Raw genomic sequence first — 19,098 nt, 5'->3', positions numbered from 1 at the left:
GGATCTTCAAACCATAGCTAGGATCTTCTCAACCTAATTAACCTCTCCCCTTGATATTCAACGGGGTGGCCCCTCCTCCCCCCTTAATCTCCAATCAAAACTCTGTTCTTGTAAAAGCCCGTAGTGTTTTGTACGTGTAGCATTACTCGCTTTCTCTTGGGCCAATTTGCTGTGTTACCCGTTCTCTTTCTTTGCAAATTTGTTTGTGGAATATCTCCTTTAAAAAAAGTTTATGGAATTTCCATTTTGTGGATCAAAAGTTCGATTTTCATAAGATCTACTTCCTCTAGTGACTTAAAAGGCCTTATAAAAGTTACAGGGGGGGGGGGGGGTAAGATCTAGCAGTCCACGCGGCCCCAAACCTCGAACTAGTATGCTCCAATGTCGTGCTGCCACGTGGCATGGTATTAGAAATCCAATTCTGGCCAATCAGAGGACGTCACATGTCCTTTTTTTTTTTCCTTTCAGATTAATCTTAAAGCATCTTGAACTTTGAAAATCCATATCTTTCGAACCATAGGTTTAAATTTGATGAAACTTTTTGCATTCCATCGTGAAGGTTGACTCCAACTCGGACGCAGAGCCAAATGCATGGATGATTAACACAAAACCCACACAACACCTCGTCCGGAGAAGATTTCACGGCGACGCTGCCGGCAGATGATCGAACATTATGCACCGATCACTGATCAAGAAATACCGGACACCCCAAAAGAAAGGACTGGAGTATAGATTAATTTGTAAACCTCTCTAATTACGAGAATTAAGAGAACTGCTTGTTGGTGGCGAAGGTCTGGCCGAAGCCCCATCCGGCGGGAGCGACGTTGGGGAAGGTGATCGTCTGGCCGTCGGTGCTGGTGACCTGGAACGAGAGGCTCTGCCCGCTGAGCAGCGCGTTGGACTGCCAGTTGACCCCCCAGTTCCTGGACATGGGCATCCACCCGGTGCGCGACCCCTTGATGGACACCGACCGGATGGAACCCACGCCGCCGACGTTGCTGACGAGCACGAGCTCGAAGTAGTCGTGGCCGTTGACGGTGAACCTGACGCCGCCCTTCTTGGCGCAGGGCACGCGCTGGTAGAGGACCGGCACGATGCCGCCGCGGTAGACGCCGATGTTGAGCCATGCCGGCTCCGCCATGTCGAAGTGCTGCCGCGGCGGGTTGCACCAGCCGCCGTCGTCGTTGGGGAGCGCGTAGTTGGGCGGGCAGAGGTTGGTGGCCGTGATGGTGACGGAGGCGCCGCGGATGCAGAACCGCGGGTCCGCCGCGTAGTCGCACCTGATCCGGTAGCACTGCCCGCATGACGCGCCGTCGTTGAACAGCGCCGTGCTCAGCGCCGCCGTGCTCGTGCCGTACCCCGTCGAGTACAGGTTCCCGTACCCGCACGCCCCACCTGCGATCGAGTGCTCAGCATCGCATCATCAGCTTGAGTGTGTTCGTCAGGATCGAATGGAGTCAACTACCCCTGCTTACGTACGTACCCATGGTCCCTGAGGCGTCGCTGCCGCCATAGAAGGTGGCGAAGGCCCTGCTGACGCCGGACGCGGAGAAGCCGGACGCCGTGCTCCAGAGCAGGCACGTCGCGGCGGCGAACAACGCAAGGAACCGGGCGAACGATCCGGCAGCTGGCGTCCCCATGTTAGAGAGATCAATGAAGCTCGTGGTATTGGTAATGGCCAGACCCAGACATGACCGGCAGATCTGGCAGCTTAAATAGCCATGGCTTGCACTGCACTGGGGCCAGCTGGGGGATGGAAGCGCGCCCGGACGAAGCTCTGCTGGCGCGTTGCGACGGGCCATGCATGCATGTGGGCGTGCATGCACAGATGCGGGTGGAGTGTGTGCTCTTTGGGGAGCCGAGGTGACGGGGACACGAGCTCGCTCGCTCGATCGATCGGTGGCGGTGCTGGCGAGCGGCATTATTAGTGCAGGCCGACGCATGGAGGCTCGTGGGAGATTCTATCGGGAGAGCTCTGCCCATGTTCCCGGGTCAATAAACTGTTGCGCGCCTCTGACGTGTGTCGGGTGGAGCCATGAGCTAGATGCATGCGGCGTTTAATTTCGATCTGTCGGCGGGGCGCTTGCCACTCCCCCTCGTAGATCCCGGCTCCGTGTCTTCCCCTCTCCCCTGTGCCGCACAGTGAAATTCGGCGCTTGTTTTTGCCGTGGGTACACATGGGGAAAGTGTTTCCTTGGATTTTCATAGTGAGAAACAAGGGGCCACGAATGAAGTTGAGGTTTAGCTGATTTTTCTTGGGGCTGCTACGCATCTATCGGTGGATATTTATTAAACATCCACCGCCTCGAGAGCGTTAGATCTCGCGCGTAGCGTCCGATCCGCTCCTGTACTTAATTCCTGAAACGACGCTCGAGTTGCAGAAACTTTCGCTTTGTTGCAAGAAATAAACTTTGGACCCGTTAATTCCTGAAACAACGGTCAAGTTTCAGAAACAATTTGCTTGTTGCAGGATTTTTTCTTCGTTTTGAGGGAGAATTTTTTGCAACAAAGGTCAAGTTGCAGAAGCACTACCTAGCGAGCAGGAAAGCTCCCCCGGCGGCGGCATCCGACCACGGGAGGCGGCGTGGTCCCGTTGCTTGCCGGACTGGAGAGAAGGCGTCCGGCGAGCTCTAGGCGGCGGGGTGGCCGGCGAGCTCTTGGTGGCGGGGCGGCCGGCGAGCTCTTGGCTTGCTTCCGGTGGAAGCCGTCGTCGCCATGCCTGAGTTCCCTTCTTCTGCAACTACTTTCAAGCTGCAGGAACAACGTCCTGAAACAATGGAGTTGTTTCAGGAAAACGGTCACGGCTCGTTCGCCTGGCCACGTGGCAAACAAAGGAGGCGATGGACGCGAGAGCAGGATCAGTCGATTGAAAGGTAACGTTTCCCATTTTTCTTTCTAGAAGAAACTTCCAATCTACTCACCGGAAACTCGCACGGGCACGCACCCCTGCCAGGCCGCTCTATTGCCTCGCGATTCGGAAAGTAGCTGAATTGCGCACGAGTCGAAAAATAGTTGAATCCTGCACGAGGCCACGCATAGCAAAGGAGCTAACCTCCCGACCCTGATGTTGCCTTGTTTGGGCGACACGGGGAACCCTGAGCCGCTGCCGCAAGGCCTTCACCCCCTGCCCCCTGCATCACCGCTGCTGGAGTGTTCGTCGACTAAGCCCGTGCGTACCAAAGGGATGGTGGCGGCGGGGCATTTCCTCTGTACCTGGGCTTGTGGCGTGAGGGTTGCGACCTCGGGTGGATCTGGGCACGCCCATCTCCGGGACGATGGATCCATTCGATTGCGACGCGGGAGGTCCTCGGCACGTGCAGTGGCGCTTCCATGGTGGGTGAGCGGCGCATCGGGCATCCACACCCTGCTCGCGGTGATGGTGGACCGACCAGATCTGCACGATCATGGTGGCTCCCGGTGGCGCGGCGACTCTCGATGTCTTGGTGGCCTCCTAGGTGGTGCCTTCTGTGGGTGGTGGTCACAGAAGAAGCTTCGTCGATGAGTTCCGGGCTCTGTCCCGGCTGCTCATCCCCGGCGAGAGGGGTGGTGTGGCGACCTTCTTCTTGCTTCTTGGAGCTTCGCCTCTGCGGGCGGCTGCTGCATGTGGAGGCCTTTGAAGTTATGTTGCACCGTCGGTCATCCCGGTAGGCAAGCACGGGGTACGATCACCGGTCTTCAACGCAACGACCCAAAGGGGAAACGGCGCTGAGACGACGTCGTTGTCCGACCCAGATGAAGTGGGTCGAAGAATTCCACGACGTGCCGTCAAGAAGGGAGACGACACTCGTAGACGCCGCCACCGCCGGCCAGCCAAAGTCGAGCCAAGCTTGCACTCAGTGCCGACCCGACGAACATCGTCACGCAGCCAACTGAAGTCAGCCCACACCACCAGTGGCCCGCACACCCCTGCAAAGCAACTGCGTTGTTGCCACACACAGACCACCACTCAGTGCATCCGCCTCGCTGCTGCCCGCCATGGGTGCACGGCGTTACGGTTGGCAGGTGCCTAACCGGTGATGCGAGTGGTTGGCGTTGCAACTTGTGTGGCGGCAACAATGATGCCGTGCGGAGCTGGGTCGCGACTTGTCCTTCTGATGTCGATTGTCCGGTTTGCCAACAAGTGTGCCTATGTTTATTTTTCACTCTGACAGAAAAGTCGAAGATGCGTCAGGCGGGGACCGTACGACAACGATGACTCCATGAAGGTGGTTTGAGTGGATGGTGCTATTCGGAGGTTGCACTGGGTTAGGTCGGTGCGAGGTGTGTAACTTTTTCCCGTGAAGCGCATCAACAAAATTGGAGTTGCCGGTCCTCGACGGCTTCGATTGATTGTTTGGCTTTGGATGGCAAGGTTGTCGTGTACGGTTCGTCCGAAGGGGTCTTGACGGGTCGTCTGCGGCGAAGTCGGAGTCACGTGCTCAGGGAGATGTGATACCGATGACAATGCATGCATCCTCCACAATGTCCTCTTCTCGATGGTGTGTGTGGTTTTGTTGGTGTCAGGTCTGCAGGGTGCCCTCTTTTGATGGTGTGTTGTAACAGTTTTTGTCAGGGTTTCTATAAATTAATCGGACAACTCTATTCTACCCTTTTAATGAATCGGGTCTTAAGGATCGTGTTTCAATTTTTCTTCTTCAAAATTCGTCAATACGTATTTGAAATGGATCTTATTTGAAAGCCCTCGTCATGAGAAACATGAATATGAAAACAAAATCTTAATTTGGACTTTTTTAAAGATATGTTTTTTAAATTGAAAAACAAAAGAAAAAGCATTCACGAGGGACTCGGTGCTCCTGCACTTGAGTGCCACAAATCCTTTGTCATCTATTCACCATCAATCACGCCAATCATGACAATACAGAGAACTGAGAATAACAGAGGTAATAACAATCACAATCACCGATGTAGCGACGTGCTATAGAAACAATTTTTAACCCTTTTTCGCGACGAATGTTTAGATCGTTGCATTGCATGTGTGGGCGATAGGAGAGTCCATCCCACACGGTATGGAAAAATCATCGGCGATGGTGAACGACGAACACAAGCGATCTACGAAACATAATCATGTACGGCGAAGAAACATATCACACACACTATATTTTGGACGTACGTATGGGGTTTAGGATCGATCACACACGTCTATCACGAGTCAAATGCGTCTAATTTCTCATGAAAAACAAACAATGTTTGACCTTTTACTGTTTGCAAAACATTACCTAATGCACAGGGGTCATGGTAGAAACTATGTGTGATATCTTCACTATCGCATGAGATTTCCCTCCCAACCGTGTGCCATGCATGATATTATCGCACACGTTTCCCAAAAAGTTACACGTGGGATGTCTTTGCATCGGGCATGGTTTATTTTTGGCTTACATGTGAGATAAGGTGCTATCTCAAATGATTAAGGAGCTCCTCGCACACATACAAGTGACGCAAACTGTGTGCAATTTCTTATGTATCACCGATGTTTTAGTATGCTTTTCCTGTAGATCACAGACGGTCGCGCTATGAGTTGCGTGCGCTTTCCATTATACTAGATCGCACACGCTTGGTTGCTTGAACCGTGTTCGTTGAAATGACCAGGTTATTTTTAAATATCGCATTTGAATCACTCCGTGAATAGAAAATTCGCCACAATATGCAACCGAATAAATAGTGCGCACACAAAGAACATTCATCATGATTAGGCACAATATGCAATTGAACAAATAGTTCACCATAATTTGCGACAATATGCAATTGAACAAAGGCTAGATAAGTTCCACAGATGTATGGGTGTACTCAATACATAATCTTATTTTATGAAATACGAAGAGATGATCACATGGAAAACAATACATCCATGCATATATGTGTAGCTGATAACACTATATGAATGCGTGCTTATTATTGGGGGATACAAATACTGAAATCTTCGATGTCTTTGGCGGGCTTGATATAGTGATTCACAAATATGGTGCTGATAAATTTTCTAACAGACAATAATTCATCTGCGGCGAGCGGTTCAAAGTTTATCGATCCGAGGATCAATTGCAGGACTTTTAGATCAGAATGTGACATACGTGTGGAGTAGAAGATAGTAATTAAGAAACAGACTTATTGGTTTAGTGTTGTCAGCATCGAGACCACATAGAATATGTCTCAGTATGTTCATCATGTGTGCGCAAACGTAGTCACTAGTAGAAAACGGGCCTTTGGCCTGGACCATTTAGTCCCGGCCTGCCTCTGGGCCGGGACTAAAGGCCCGGCCACGTCGCCCCAATTCTCAATGCCTCCCTCGAGGCTTTAGTCCCGGCCCGTAAGGAGCCTTTAGTCCCGGTTCGTGTCCCAAACCGGGACTAAAGGGCTACGCGGTGGGCAGCCCGCATGTGCGTCACCTTTAGTCCCGGTTTGTGTCTCAAACCGGGACTAAAGTCCTCTGCCTATATATAGCACAACCCCCCTCTCCCCACTTCGTTGCATTTTTCTTGGATGGAGGATTGTGGGTGGGTGCTTGCTCTCCACTTTTTTTGATGCACTAGAGGTGTTTGTTGTAATGTGTGTTAGAGCGATGCCGCTTCAGTTCATCGAACACAACTACGATATGAGATGCCCGAGCCACGCTTAAACCTCTTCCTCTTTATTTCTACTTATTCTAAAAGGTTAGCAACTATATTTCCTCGTTTAGACCGTGCGGTACTAATTTTTAGGATCGTGATTGTATTTGATATACTGTCGTATAACGCAGAGATGAGCCATCCATGGATGTACGGTGATCGACGCACAGCCGCTTACAGAGAAGGTGTGCATTCTTTTCAAGATGCAGCCGATGCGAACAAGCATGGTGGTGGCTATATGTTTTGTCCATGTGTTGAATGTCGGAATGAGAAGGATTACACTTCCTCAAGAGTCATTCAGAGCCACCTGCTTCGGTCCGGTTTTATGTCGGGCTATAATGTTTGGACCAAGCACGGAGAAAGAGGGGTTATGATGGAAGACGACGATGAAGAAGAAGAGAACGATGATGACAACTACCGATCTATGTTCCCTGAGTATGCTGATACCGCAATGGAAGACAATGAAGAAGAAGATCACGATGAAGAACGGGAACCAGATGAGCCTGCTGATGATCTTGGTCGGGTCATTTCTGATGCACGGCGAGGTTGCGACACAGAAAAGGAGAGGTTGCAGTTCGAGCAGATGTTACAGGACCACAACAAATTGTTGTACCCAACTTGTGAAGATGGCCAGAAGAAGCTGGGTAGCACACTGGAATTGCTGAAGTGGAAGGCAGAGACCGGTGTGACTGACTCGTCATTCAAAAATTTGCTGGTACTGATGAAGAAGATGCTTCCAAGAAAGAACGAATTGCCCGCCAGCACGTACGAAGCAAAGAAGCTTGTCTGCCCTCTAGGATTAGACATGCAGAAGATACATGCATGCCCTAATGACTGCATCCTCTACCGCGGTGAGAAGTACGAGAATATGGATAAATGCCCGGTATGCACTGCATTGCGGTATAAGATCAGAAAAGATGACCCTGGTGATATTGAGGGCGAGCCACCCAGGAAGAGGGTTCCTGCCAAGGTGATGTGGTATGTGTTGGGGAACGTAGCATAAATTCAAAATTTTCCTACGCATATTCAGATCTTCCTATGGAGAAACCAGCAACGAGAGAGGGTTAAGATCATCTTCATACCTTTGAAGATCGCTAAGCGGAAGCGTTGCAAGAACGCGGTTGATGGAGTCGTACTCGTAACGATTCCGATCTAGTGTCGAACAACGGCACCTCCGCGTTCAACACACGTGCATCCCGGTGACGTCTCCCGCACCTTGATCCAGCAAGGAGGAGGGAGAGGTTGGGGAAGAACTCCAGCAACACGACGGCGTGGTGTCGATGGAGAGGCGAGGTCTCCCGGCAGGGCTTCGCCAAGCACCGGCAGAGAGGAGGAGGAAGAAGAGCAGGGCTGCGCCGAGGGAGAGGGAAAAGTCGGATCTCCAATGGCCAAAAGTGCCCACTATATATAGGGGAAGGGGAGAGGGGGTGCCACCCCTAGGGTTCCCACCCTAGGGGGTGCGGCAGCCCTCCCAGATGGGTGGTGCGGCGGCCAGAAGGGGGAGGAGGGGGTGGCGCACCAACTGGTGGGCCTTAGGCCCACCTGGCTTAGGGTTTGCCCCCCTTTTCTCTCCCTTGCGCAATGGGCCGAGTGGGGAGGCGCAGCAGCCCACCTAGGGGCTGCTTCCCACCCCCACTTGGCCCACCTTACCTCCCGGGGTCGTTGCCCCCTTCGGTGGTCCCCCGGGGCCACCTCCGGTGGTCCCGGTACGTTACCGGTGATGCCCGAAACACTTCCGTTATCCGAAACCATCCGTCCTATATATTAATCTTTACCTCCGGACCATTCCGGAGCTCCTCGTGACTTCCGGGATCTCATCCGGGACTCCGAACAACTTTCGGTAACCTCGTATAACAATTCCCTATAACCCTAGCATCATCGAACCTTAAGTGTGTAGACCCTACGGGTTCGGGAGACAGACAGACATGACCGAGACACCTCTCTGGCCAATAACCATCAGTGGGGTCTGGATACCCATTGTGGCTCCCACTTGCTCCACGATGATCTCATCGGATGAACCACGATGTCAAGGATTCAATCAATCCCGTACACGATTCCCTTTGTCTGTCGGTATAGAACTTGCCCGAGATTCGATCGTCGGTATACCCATACCTTGTTCAATCTCGTTGCCGGTAAGTCTCTTTACTCGTTCCGTAGCACGTCATCGTGTGACTAACTCCTTAGTCACATTGGGCTCATGATGATGTTCTACCGAGTGGGCCCAGAGATACCTCCCCGTCACACGGAGTGACAAATCCCGATCTCGATTCGTACCAACCCAACAGACACTTTCGGAGGTACCCGTAGTGCACCTTTATAGTCACCCAGTTACGTTGTGACATTTGATACACCCAAAGCACTCCTACGGTATCCGGGAGTTGCACAATCTCACGGTCGAAGGAAAAGATACTTGACATTAGAAAAGCTTTAGCATACGAACAATACGATCTAGTGCTAGGCTTAGGATTGGGTCTTGTCCATCACATCATTCTCCCAATGATGTGATCCCGTTATCAATGACATCCAATGTCCATGATCAGGAAACCATGATCATCTATTGACTAACGAGCTAGCCAACTAGAGGCTTGCTAGGGACACATTGTGATCTATTTATCCACACATGTATTACTGTTTCCTGTTAATACAATTATAGCATGAACAATAGACGATTATCATGAACAAGGAAATATGATAATAACCATTTTATTATTGCCTCTAGGGCATATTTCCAACAGTATGCTCCTATAATAGCACGGTTGAAACGTCTGTTCAGAAATAAAGATCATGCGAAGTTGTTGCGATGGCACATGGAAGATCGTATGAAAGACGATAAGTTGAGGCACAGCGCTGATGGTCGGCAGTGGAGAAAAATTGAGAGAGAGTTCCCGAGATTTGCAGCTGACGCAAGGAACTTATGGTTAGGTCTGAGTACAGATGGCATGAATCCTTTTGGGGAGCAGAGTTTGTTGGAAATATGCCCTAGAGGCAATAATAAATTAGTTATTATTATATTTCTTTGTTCATGATAATCGTTTATTATCCATGCTATAATTGTATTGATTGGAAACACAATACTTGTGTGGATACATAGACAAAACACTGTCCCTAGTAAGCCTCTAGTTGACTAGCTCGTTGATCAAAGATGGTCAAGGTTTCCTGGCCATAGGCAAGTGTTGTCACTTGATAACGGGATCACATCATTAGGAGAATCATGTGATGGACTAGACCCAAACTAATAGACGTAGCATGTTGATCGTGTCATTTTGTTGCTACTGTTTTCTGCGTGTCAAGTATTTATTCCTATGACCATGAGATCATATAACTTACTAACACCGGAGGAATACTTTGTGTGTATCAAACGTCGCAACGTAACTGGGTGACTATAAAGATGCTCTACAGGTATCTCCGAAGGTGTTCGTTGAGTTAGTATGGATCAAGACTGGGATTTGTCACTCCGTGTGACGGAGAGGTATCTCGGGGCCCACTCGGTAATACAACATCACACACAAGCCTTGCAAGCAATGTAACTTAGTGTAAGTTGCGGGATCTTGTATTACGGAACGAGTAAAGAGACTTGCCGGTAAACGAGATTGAAATAGGTATGCGGATACTGACGATCGAATCTCGGGCAAGTAACATACCGAAGGACAAAGGGAATGACATACGGGATTATACGAATCCTTGGCACTGAGGTTCAAACGATAAGATCTTCGTAGAATATGTAGGATCCAATATGGGCATCCAGGTCCCGCTATTGGATATTGACCGAGGAGTCTCTCGGGTCATGTCTACATAGTTCTCGAACCCGCAGGGTCTGCACACTTAAGGTTCGACGTTGTTTTATGCGTATTTGAGTTATATGGTTGGTTACCGAATGTTGTTCGGAGTCCCGGATGAGATCACGGACGTCACGAGGGTTTCCGGAATGGTCCGGAAACGAAGATTGATATATAGGATGACCTCATTTGGTTACCGGAAGGTTTTCGTGCATTACCGGAAAAGTTTCGGGCTCATCGGTAGTGTACCGGGAGTGCCGGGAGGGGTGCCGGGGACCATCGGGAGGGGTGTCACGCCCCAAGGGGTCTCATGGGCTGTGGGAAGAGATAAACCAGCCCCTAGTGGGCTGGAATAAGTTCCCACTTAGGCCCATAAGGTTTGAGAAGGAAAAAACACAAGGTGAAAAGAGTTTCCAAGTGGGAAGGTGGAATCCTACTCCAAGTAGGATTGGAGTAGGACTCCTCCACCTCCAATTTCGGCCAACCCTTGAGGGTTTGAGGCTGCCTCTTCCCTCCCCCTCCCTCCTATATATACTGAGGTATTAGGGCTGATTTGAGACAACTTTTGCCACGGCAGCCCGACCACATACCTCCATAGTTTTTCCTCTAGATCGCGTTTCTGCGGAGCTCGGGCGGAGCCCTGCTGAGACGAGATCATCACCAACCTCCGGAGCGCCATCACGCTGCCGGAGAACTCTTCTACCTCTCCGTCTCTCTTGCTGGATCAAGAAGGCCGAGATCATCGTCGAGCTGTACGTGTGCTGAACGCGGAGGTGCCGTCCGTTCGGTACTAGATCGTGGGACTGATCGCGGGATTGTTCGCGGGGCGGATCGAGGGACGTGAGGACGTTCCACTACATCAACCGCGTTCTCTAACGCTTCTGCTGTACGATCTACAAGGGTACGTAGATCACTCATCCCCTCTCGTAGATGGACATCACCATGATAGGTCTTCGTGCGCGTAGGAAAATTTTTGTTTCCCATGCGACGTTCCCCAACAGTGGCATCATGAGCTAGGTTCATGCGTAGATGTCTTCTCGAGTAGAACACAAAAGGTTTTGTGGGCGGTGATGTGCGTTTTGCTGCCCTCCTTAGTCTTTTCTTGATTCCGCGGTATTGTTGGATTGAAGCGGCTTGGACCGACATTACTCGTACGCTTACGAGAGACTGGTTTCATCGTTACGAGTAACCCCCTTTGCTCAAAGATGACTGGCAAGTGACGGTTTCTCCAACTTTAGTTGAATCGGATTTGACCGAGGAGGTCCTTGGATGAGGTTAAATAGCAACTCATATATCTCCGTTGTGGTGTTTGCGTAAGTAAGATGCGATCCTACTAGATACCCTTGGTCACCACGTAAAACATGCAACAACAAAATTAGAGGACGTCTAACTTGTTTTTGCAGGGTATGATTGTGATGTGATATGGCCAACGATGTGATGTGATATATTGGATGTATGAGATGATCATGTTGTAATAGAAATATCGACTTGCATGTCGATGGTACGACAACCGGCAGGAGCCATAGGGTTGTCTTTATACTAACGTTTGTGCTTGCAGATGCGTTTACTATTTTGCTAGGATGTAGCTTTAGTAGTAATAGCATAAGTAGCACGACAACCCCGATGGCAACACGTTGATGGATGATCATGGTGTGGCGCCGGTGACAAGAAGATCGTGCCGGTGCTTTGGTGATGGAGATCAAGAAGCACGTGATGATGGCCATATCATGTCACTTATGAATTGCATGTGATGTTAATCCTTTTATGCACCTTATTTTGCTTAGAACGACGGTAGCATTATGAGGTGATCTCTCACTAAAATTTCAAGACGAAATTGTGTTCTCCCCGACTGTGCACCGTTGCGACAGTTCTTCGTTTCGAGACACCACGTGATGATCGGGTGTGATAGACTCAACGTTCACATACAACGGGTGCAAAACAGTTGCGCACGCGGAACACTCGGGTTAAGCTTGACGAGCCTAGCATGTGCAGACATGGCCTCGGGACACATGAGACCGAAAGGTCGAGCATGAATCGTATAGTTGATATGATTAGCATACAGATGCTTACCACTGAAACTATTCTCGACTCACGTGATGATCGGACTTGAGATAGCGGATTTGGATCATGTACCACTCAAATGACTAGAGAGATGTACTTTTTGAGTGGAAGTTCTTAAGTAATATGATTAATTGAACTAATTGTCATGAACATAGTCTAATGGTCTTTGCGAATTACGATGTAGCTTGCGCTATGGCTCTACTGTTTTTTATATGTTCCTAGAGAAAATTTAGTTGAAAATTGATAGTAGCAAACTTTGCAGACTGGGTCTGTAAAACCGAGGATTGTCCTCGTTGCTGCACAGAAGGATTATGTCCTTAATGCACCACTCAGTGTGCTGCACCTCGAGCGTCGTCTGTGGATGCTATGAACATCCGACATACACGTTTCTGATGACTACATGATAGTTCAGTGCAAGATACTTAATGGCTTAGAAGCAAGGCGCCGAAAACGTTGTAAAACGTCACGGAACATAATTGATGTTCCGAAGAGATGAAATTGTGATTTCATGCTTGTGCCCTTGTTAAGAGGTACGAGACCTCCAAACAAGATTCTTTGTCCACAAAGTAAAGGAGAAAAGCTCAATCGTTGAGCGTGTGCTCAGATTGTCTGAGTACGACAATCACTTGAATCAGGTGGGAGTTAATCTTCCAGATGAGATAGTGATGGTTCTCCAAAGTCACTGCCACCAAGCTATGAGAGCTTCGTGATGAACTATAACATATCAAGGATAGATACAATGATCCTTGAGCGATTCGTGATGTTTTGACACTGCGAAAGTAGAAATCAAAAAGGAGCATCAATAGTTGATGGTTAGTAAAACCACTAAGTTTCAAGAAAGGCGAGGGCTAGAAGGGATACTTCGTGAAACAGCAAAACAGTTGCTGCGCTAATGAAGAGACCCAAGACTAAACCCAAACCCGAGACTAAGTGCTTCTCTAATGAGGGGAACAGTCATTGAGGCGGAGCAACTCTAGATACTTGATAGATAAGAAGGCTGGCAAAAGTTGAAAGAAGTGTATTTGATATACATGATGTTGATGTGTACATTACTAGTACTCCTAGTAGCACGAGGGTATTGGATACCGGTTCGGTTGCTAAGTGATTAGTGACGCGAAATGAAAGCTACGGCATAAACGGAGACTAGCTAAAGGCGAGGTGACGATACGTGTTGGAAGTGTTTCCAAGATTGATATGATCAAACGTCGCACGCTCCCTCTACCATCGGGATTGGTGTTAAACCTAAATAATTGTTATTTGGTGCTTGCGTTAAGCATGAACATGATTGGATCGTGTTTATTGCAATACGATTATTCATTTAAAGAGAATAATAGTTACTCTATTTTCTTGAATAATCACCTTCAATGGTTTATTGAATCTCGATCGTAGTGTTACACATGTTCATGATATTGGTGCCAAAAGATACGAGTTGATGATGATAGTACCACTTACTTGTGGCACTGCCGCTTGAGTCATGTTAGTATAAATTGCATGAAGAGGCTCCATGCTGATGGATCTTTGTACTCACCTGATTTCGAATCACTAGTGACATGCGAATCATACCACATGAGCAAGGCCTTGTTTTTCATTGAGATGAAATAAGATAGTAACTTGTTGGAAGTGATACATTTTGATGTATGCAGTCCAATGGGTGCTGAGGCACGCAGTGGATATCATTATGTTCTTACTTCACTGACGATTTGAGTAGATACAGGAGTATTTACTTAATGAATCACAAGTCTAAAATGTTGAAAAGTTCAATTCCGTTTTAGAGTGAAGTTCGTCGTAACAAGAGGATAAACTGTCTACGATATGATCATGGAAATGAATATCTGAGTTACGAGTTTTTGGTACACAGTTAAGACAATGTGGAAATTGTTTCACAGTTCATGCCACCTGGAACATCATAGTGTGATGATGTGTCTGAACGTCATAGCCACGCACTATTTAGTATGGTGCATACTGTGATGTCTCTTATCGAATTACCACTATCGTTTATGGGTTATGCATTAGAGACAACCGCATTCACTTTAAATAGGGCACCGCGTATTTCCGTTGAGATGACACAGTATAGACTGAGGTTTGGAGAAATCTAAACTGTCGTTTCTTGAAAGTTTGGGGCTTCGACACTTATGTGAAAAAGTTTCAGTCTGATAAGCTCGAACCCAAAGCGGATAAATGCATCTTCATAGGATATCCAAAACAGTTGGGTACATCTCCTATCTCAGATCCGAAAGCAAAGTGTTTGTTTATAGAAACGGATCCTTTCTCGAGGAAAGGTTTCTCTCGAAAGAATTGAGTGGGAAGGTAGTAGAACTTGATGAGGTTATTGAACCATCACTTCAACCAGTGTGTAGCAGGGCGCAGGAAGTTGTTCCTGTGGCGCCTACACCAATTGAAGTGGAAGCTGATGATGGTGATCATCAAGCATCGGATCAAGTTACTACAAACCTCGTAGGTCGACAAGGTCGCGTACTGCTGCAGAGTAGTACGGTAACCCTGTCTTGGAGGTCATGTTGTTGAGAAATAGTGAACCTACGAGTTATGGAGAAAGCGATGGTGGGCCCAGATTCCGACAAATGGCTGCAAGCCATAAAATCCGAGAGAGGATCCATGTGTGAAAACAAAGTGTAGACTTTGGTAGAACTACTTGATGGTCATAGGACTATTGAGTAAAAATGGATCTTTAAAAGAAGACAGACAATGATGGTGATAAGTCACTATTAAGAAAAGCTCGACTTGTCGCAAAGATGTTTTCGACAAGATCAAACAGTTGACTATGATGATACTTTCTCACTCGTAGCGATGCTAAAGGTCTGTTGGAATTATGTTAGTAGTTGCTGCATTATTTATGAAATATTGCACGTAGGATGTCAAAACATTGTTTCCTCGACGGTTTCCTTGAGCAAACATTGTATGAGATACAACCATGAGGTTTTGTCGATCCTAAGGATACTAACAAGTATGCAAGCTCCAGCGATCCTTCAATGGACTGGTGCAAGCATCTCGGAGTTGGAATAAGCACTTTGATGAGATGATCAAAGATTTTGGGTTTGTACAAGGTTTATGAGAAACTTGTATTTCCAAAGAAGTGAGTGGGAGCACTATAGAATTTCTGATAAGTATATGTGGTTGACATATTGTGGATCAGAAGTAATGTAGAATTTCTGTAAAGCATACAAGGTTGTTTGAAAGGAGTTTTCAAAGGAATACCTGGATTGAGCTACTTGAACGTTGAGCATCAAAGATCTATGGAGATAGATCGAAAGCGCTTAATGGAAGTTTCAACAAGATGCATGCCTTGACAAGTTTTTGAAGGAGTTCAAAATAGATCAGCAAAGAAGGAGTTCTTGGTTGCGTTGTAAGGTGTGAGTTTGAGTAAGACTCAAAACCCGACCACGGCAGAATAAAGAGAATAGACGAAGGTCGTCTTCTATGCCTTAGCCATAAAATCTAAAGTATGCCATGCTGTGTACCGCACCTGATATGTGCCTTGACTCAAAATATGTTGAGAGGTACACAGAGTGATCCATGATTGAATCACTAGCAGCGGTCAAAAATTTATCCTTAGTAACTAATGGACTAAGGGATTTTTCTCGATTATGGAGGTGGTTAAAGAGTTTGTCGTAAAAGGTTACGTCGATGCAAGCTTTGACACTAATCCGAATAACTATGAGTAGTGAAACGGATTCGTATAGTAGAGTAGATATTTGGAGCATTTCCGAATAGCACGTAGTAGCAGCATCTATAAGATGACATAAAGATTTGTAAAGGACGCACGGATCTGAAAGTTTCAGAACCGTTGACTAAAACCTCTCTCACGAGCAAGACGTGATCAGACCCCATAACTATATGGGTGTTGGATTCATTGGAATCACATGGTGATGTGAACTAGATTATTGACTCTAGTGCAAGTGGGAGACTGTTGGAAATATGCCCTAGAGGCAATAATAAATTAGTTATTATTATATTTCTTTGTTCATGATAATCGTTTATTATCCATGCTATAATTGTATTGATTGGAAACACAATACTTGTGTGGATACATAGACAAAACACTGTCCCTAGTAAGCCTCTAGTTGACTAGCTCGTTGATCAAAGATGGTCAAGGTTTCCTGGCCATAGGCAAGTGTTGTCACTTGATAACGGGATCACATCATTAGGAGAATCATGTGATGGACTAGACCCAAACTAATAGACGTAGCATGTTGATCGTGTCATTTTGTTGCTACTGTTTTCTGCGTGTCAAGTATTTATTCCTATGACCATGAGATCATATAACTTACTAACACCGGAGGAATACTTTGTGTGTATCAAACGTCGCAACGTAACTGGGTGACTATAAAGATGCTCTACAGGTATCTCCGAAGGTGTTCGTTGAGTTAGTATGGATCAAGACTGGGATTTGTCACTCCGTGTGACGGAGAGGTATCTCGGGGCCCACTCGGTAATACAACATCACACACAAGCCTTGCAAGCAATGTAACTTAGTGTAAGTTGCGGGATCTTGTATTACGGAACGAGTAAAGAGACTTGCCGGTAAACGAGATTGAAATAGGTATGCGGATACTGACGATCGAATCTCGGGCAAGTAACATACCGAAGGACAAAGGGAATGACATACGGGATTATACGAATCCTTGGCACTGAGGTTCAAACGATAAGATCTTCGTAGAATATGTAGGATCCAATATGGGCATCCAGGTCCCGCTATTGGATATTGACCGAGGAGTCTCTCGGGTCATGTCTACATAGTTCTCGAACCCGCAGGGTCTGCACACTTAAGGTTCGACGTTGTTTTATGCGTATTTGAGTTATATGGTTGGTTACCGAATGTTGTTCGGAGTCCCGGATGAGATCACGGACGTCACGAGGGTTTCCGGAATGGTCCGGAAACGAAGATTGATATATAGGATGACCTCATTTGGTTACCGGAAGGTTTTCGTGCATTACCGGAAAAGTTTCGGGCTCATCGGTAGTGTACCGGGAGTGCCGGGAGGGGTGCCGGGGACCATCGGGAGGGGTGTCACGCCCCAAGGGGTCTCATGGGCTGTGGGAAGAGATAAACCAGCCCCTAGTGGGCTGGAATAAGTTCCCACTTAGGCCCATAAGGTTTGAGAAGGAAAAAACACAAGGTGGAAAGAGTTTCCAAGTGGGAAGGTGGAATCCTACTCCAAGTAGGATTGGAGTAGGACTCCTCCACCTCCAATTTCGGCCAACCCTTGAGGGTTTGAGGCTGCCTCTTCCCTCCCCCTCCCTCCTATATATACTGAGGTATTAGGGCTGATTTGAGACAACTTTTGCCACGGCAGCCCGACCACATACCTCCATAGTTTTTCCTCTAGATCGCGTTTCTGCGGAGCTCGGGCGGAGCCCTGCTGAGACGAGATCATCACCAACCTCCGGAGCGCCGTCACGCTGCCGGAGAACTCTTCTACCTCTCCGTCTCTCTTGCTGGATCAAGAAGGCCGAGATCATCGTCGAGCTGTACGTGTGCTGAACGCGGAGGTGCCGTCCGTTCGGTACTAGATCGTGGGACTGATCGCGGGATTGTTCGCGGGGCGGATCGAGGGACGTGAGGACGTTCCACTACATCAACCGCGTTCTCTAACGCTTCTGCTGTACGATCTACAAGGGTACGTAGATCACTCATCCCCTCTCGTAGATGGACATCACCATGATAGGTCTTCGTGCGCGTAGGAAAATTTTTGTTTCCCATGCGACGTTCCCCAACAGAGTTGCAGTCACAGCACCTGGCCCGTTACTCTATGTATCTACAACCTTCCTCCTTGGTTGTGCATGAAGCGGAAGTTCATTATGATGCCAGTGCTTATACAAGGTCCAAAGCAACCCGGCAACGATATTGATGTGTACCTAAGGCCATTAGTTGATGAACTTTTACAGCTGTGGGCCGAACCAGGTGTACGTGTGTGGGACGAGCACAAACAAGAGGAATTTGACCTTCGAGCGTTGCTTTTCGTAACCATCAATGATTGGCCTGCTCTTAGTAACATTTCAGGACAATCAAACAAGGGATACAATGCATGCACGCACTGTTTGGATCAGACAGAAAGTATATATCTCGACAACTGTAGGAAGAATGTGTATCCGTACAATCGTCGTTTTCTTCCGCCCAAGCATCCCTTAAAGAAAAAAGGCAAGCATTTCAATGGCAAGGCAGAACCCGGGGGAAGCCTGTCATCTGTACTGGTGCTGAAGTATTTGATATGGTCAAAGATTTAAATGTAATCTTTGGAAAGGGTCCTGGCAGCCAACCTGTTCCTAACGGCCCTGATAAGCGCGTACCCATGTGGAAGAAGAAATCTATATTTTGGGAGCTACCCTACTGGGAAGTCCATGAGGTCCGCTCGGCAATCGACGTGATGCACCTGACGAAGAATCTCTGCGTGAATATTCTAGGCTTCCTGGGCTTGTATGGGAAGTCAAAAGATACACCGGAAGCACGGGAGGACCAGGAACGTCATAAAGGAAGAGATGGCATGCATCCAGGGCAGTTTCAAGGGCGTGCCAGCTACGCTCTTACTAAGGAAGAGAAGGAAATCTTCTTTGAAGTCCTGTTCAGTATCAAGGTCCCGACTGGCTTCTCGTCGAATATAAAGGGAATCGTAAATATGAAAGACAAAAAATTCCAAAACCTAAAG

At 47.9% G+C, this 19,098-nt stretch overlaps 1 protein-coding gene across 1 annotated transcript; it reads right to left on the bottom strand.

Moving 5' to 3' along the window:
- Nucleotides 1–521: 521 nt before the first annotated feature.
- LOC123429260 (expansin-A1-like) lies at nucleotides 522–1,708 on the bottom strand. The gene is made up of 2 exons (XM_045113317.1): nucleotides 1,484–1,708; nucleotides 522–1,395 (listed from the first exon to the last, which is right to left on the bottom strand). The coding sequence occupies exons 1-2, from the start codon at nucleotides 1,638–1,640 to the stop codon at nucleotides 764–766; spliced, it is 789 nt and encodes a 262-aa protein (XP_044969252.1). The 5' UTR covers nucleotides 1,641–1,708; the 3' UTR covers nucleotides 522–763.
- Between the last annotated feature and the right edge of the window lie 17,390 nt (nucleotides 1,709–19,098).

This window comes from Hordeum vulgare, chromosome 2H (assembly GCF_904849725.1).
Source record: "Hordeum vulgare subsp. vulgare chromosome 2H, MorexV3_pseudomolecules_assembly, whole genome shotgun sequence".
In the NCBI taxonomy this organism is placed as follows: Eukaryota; Viridiplantae; Streptophyta; class Magnoliopsida; order Poales; family Poaceae; genus Hordeum; species Hordeum vulgare.
The sequence above is the reverse complement of the archived record's forward strand: the minus strand, read 5'-3'. Positions and strand labels throughout refer to the sequence as shown.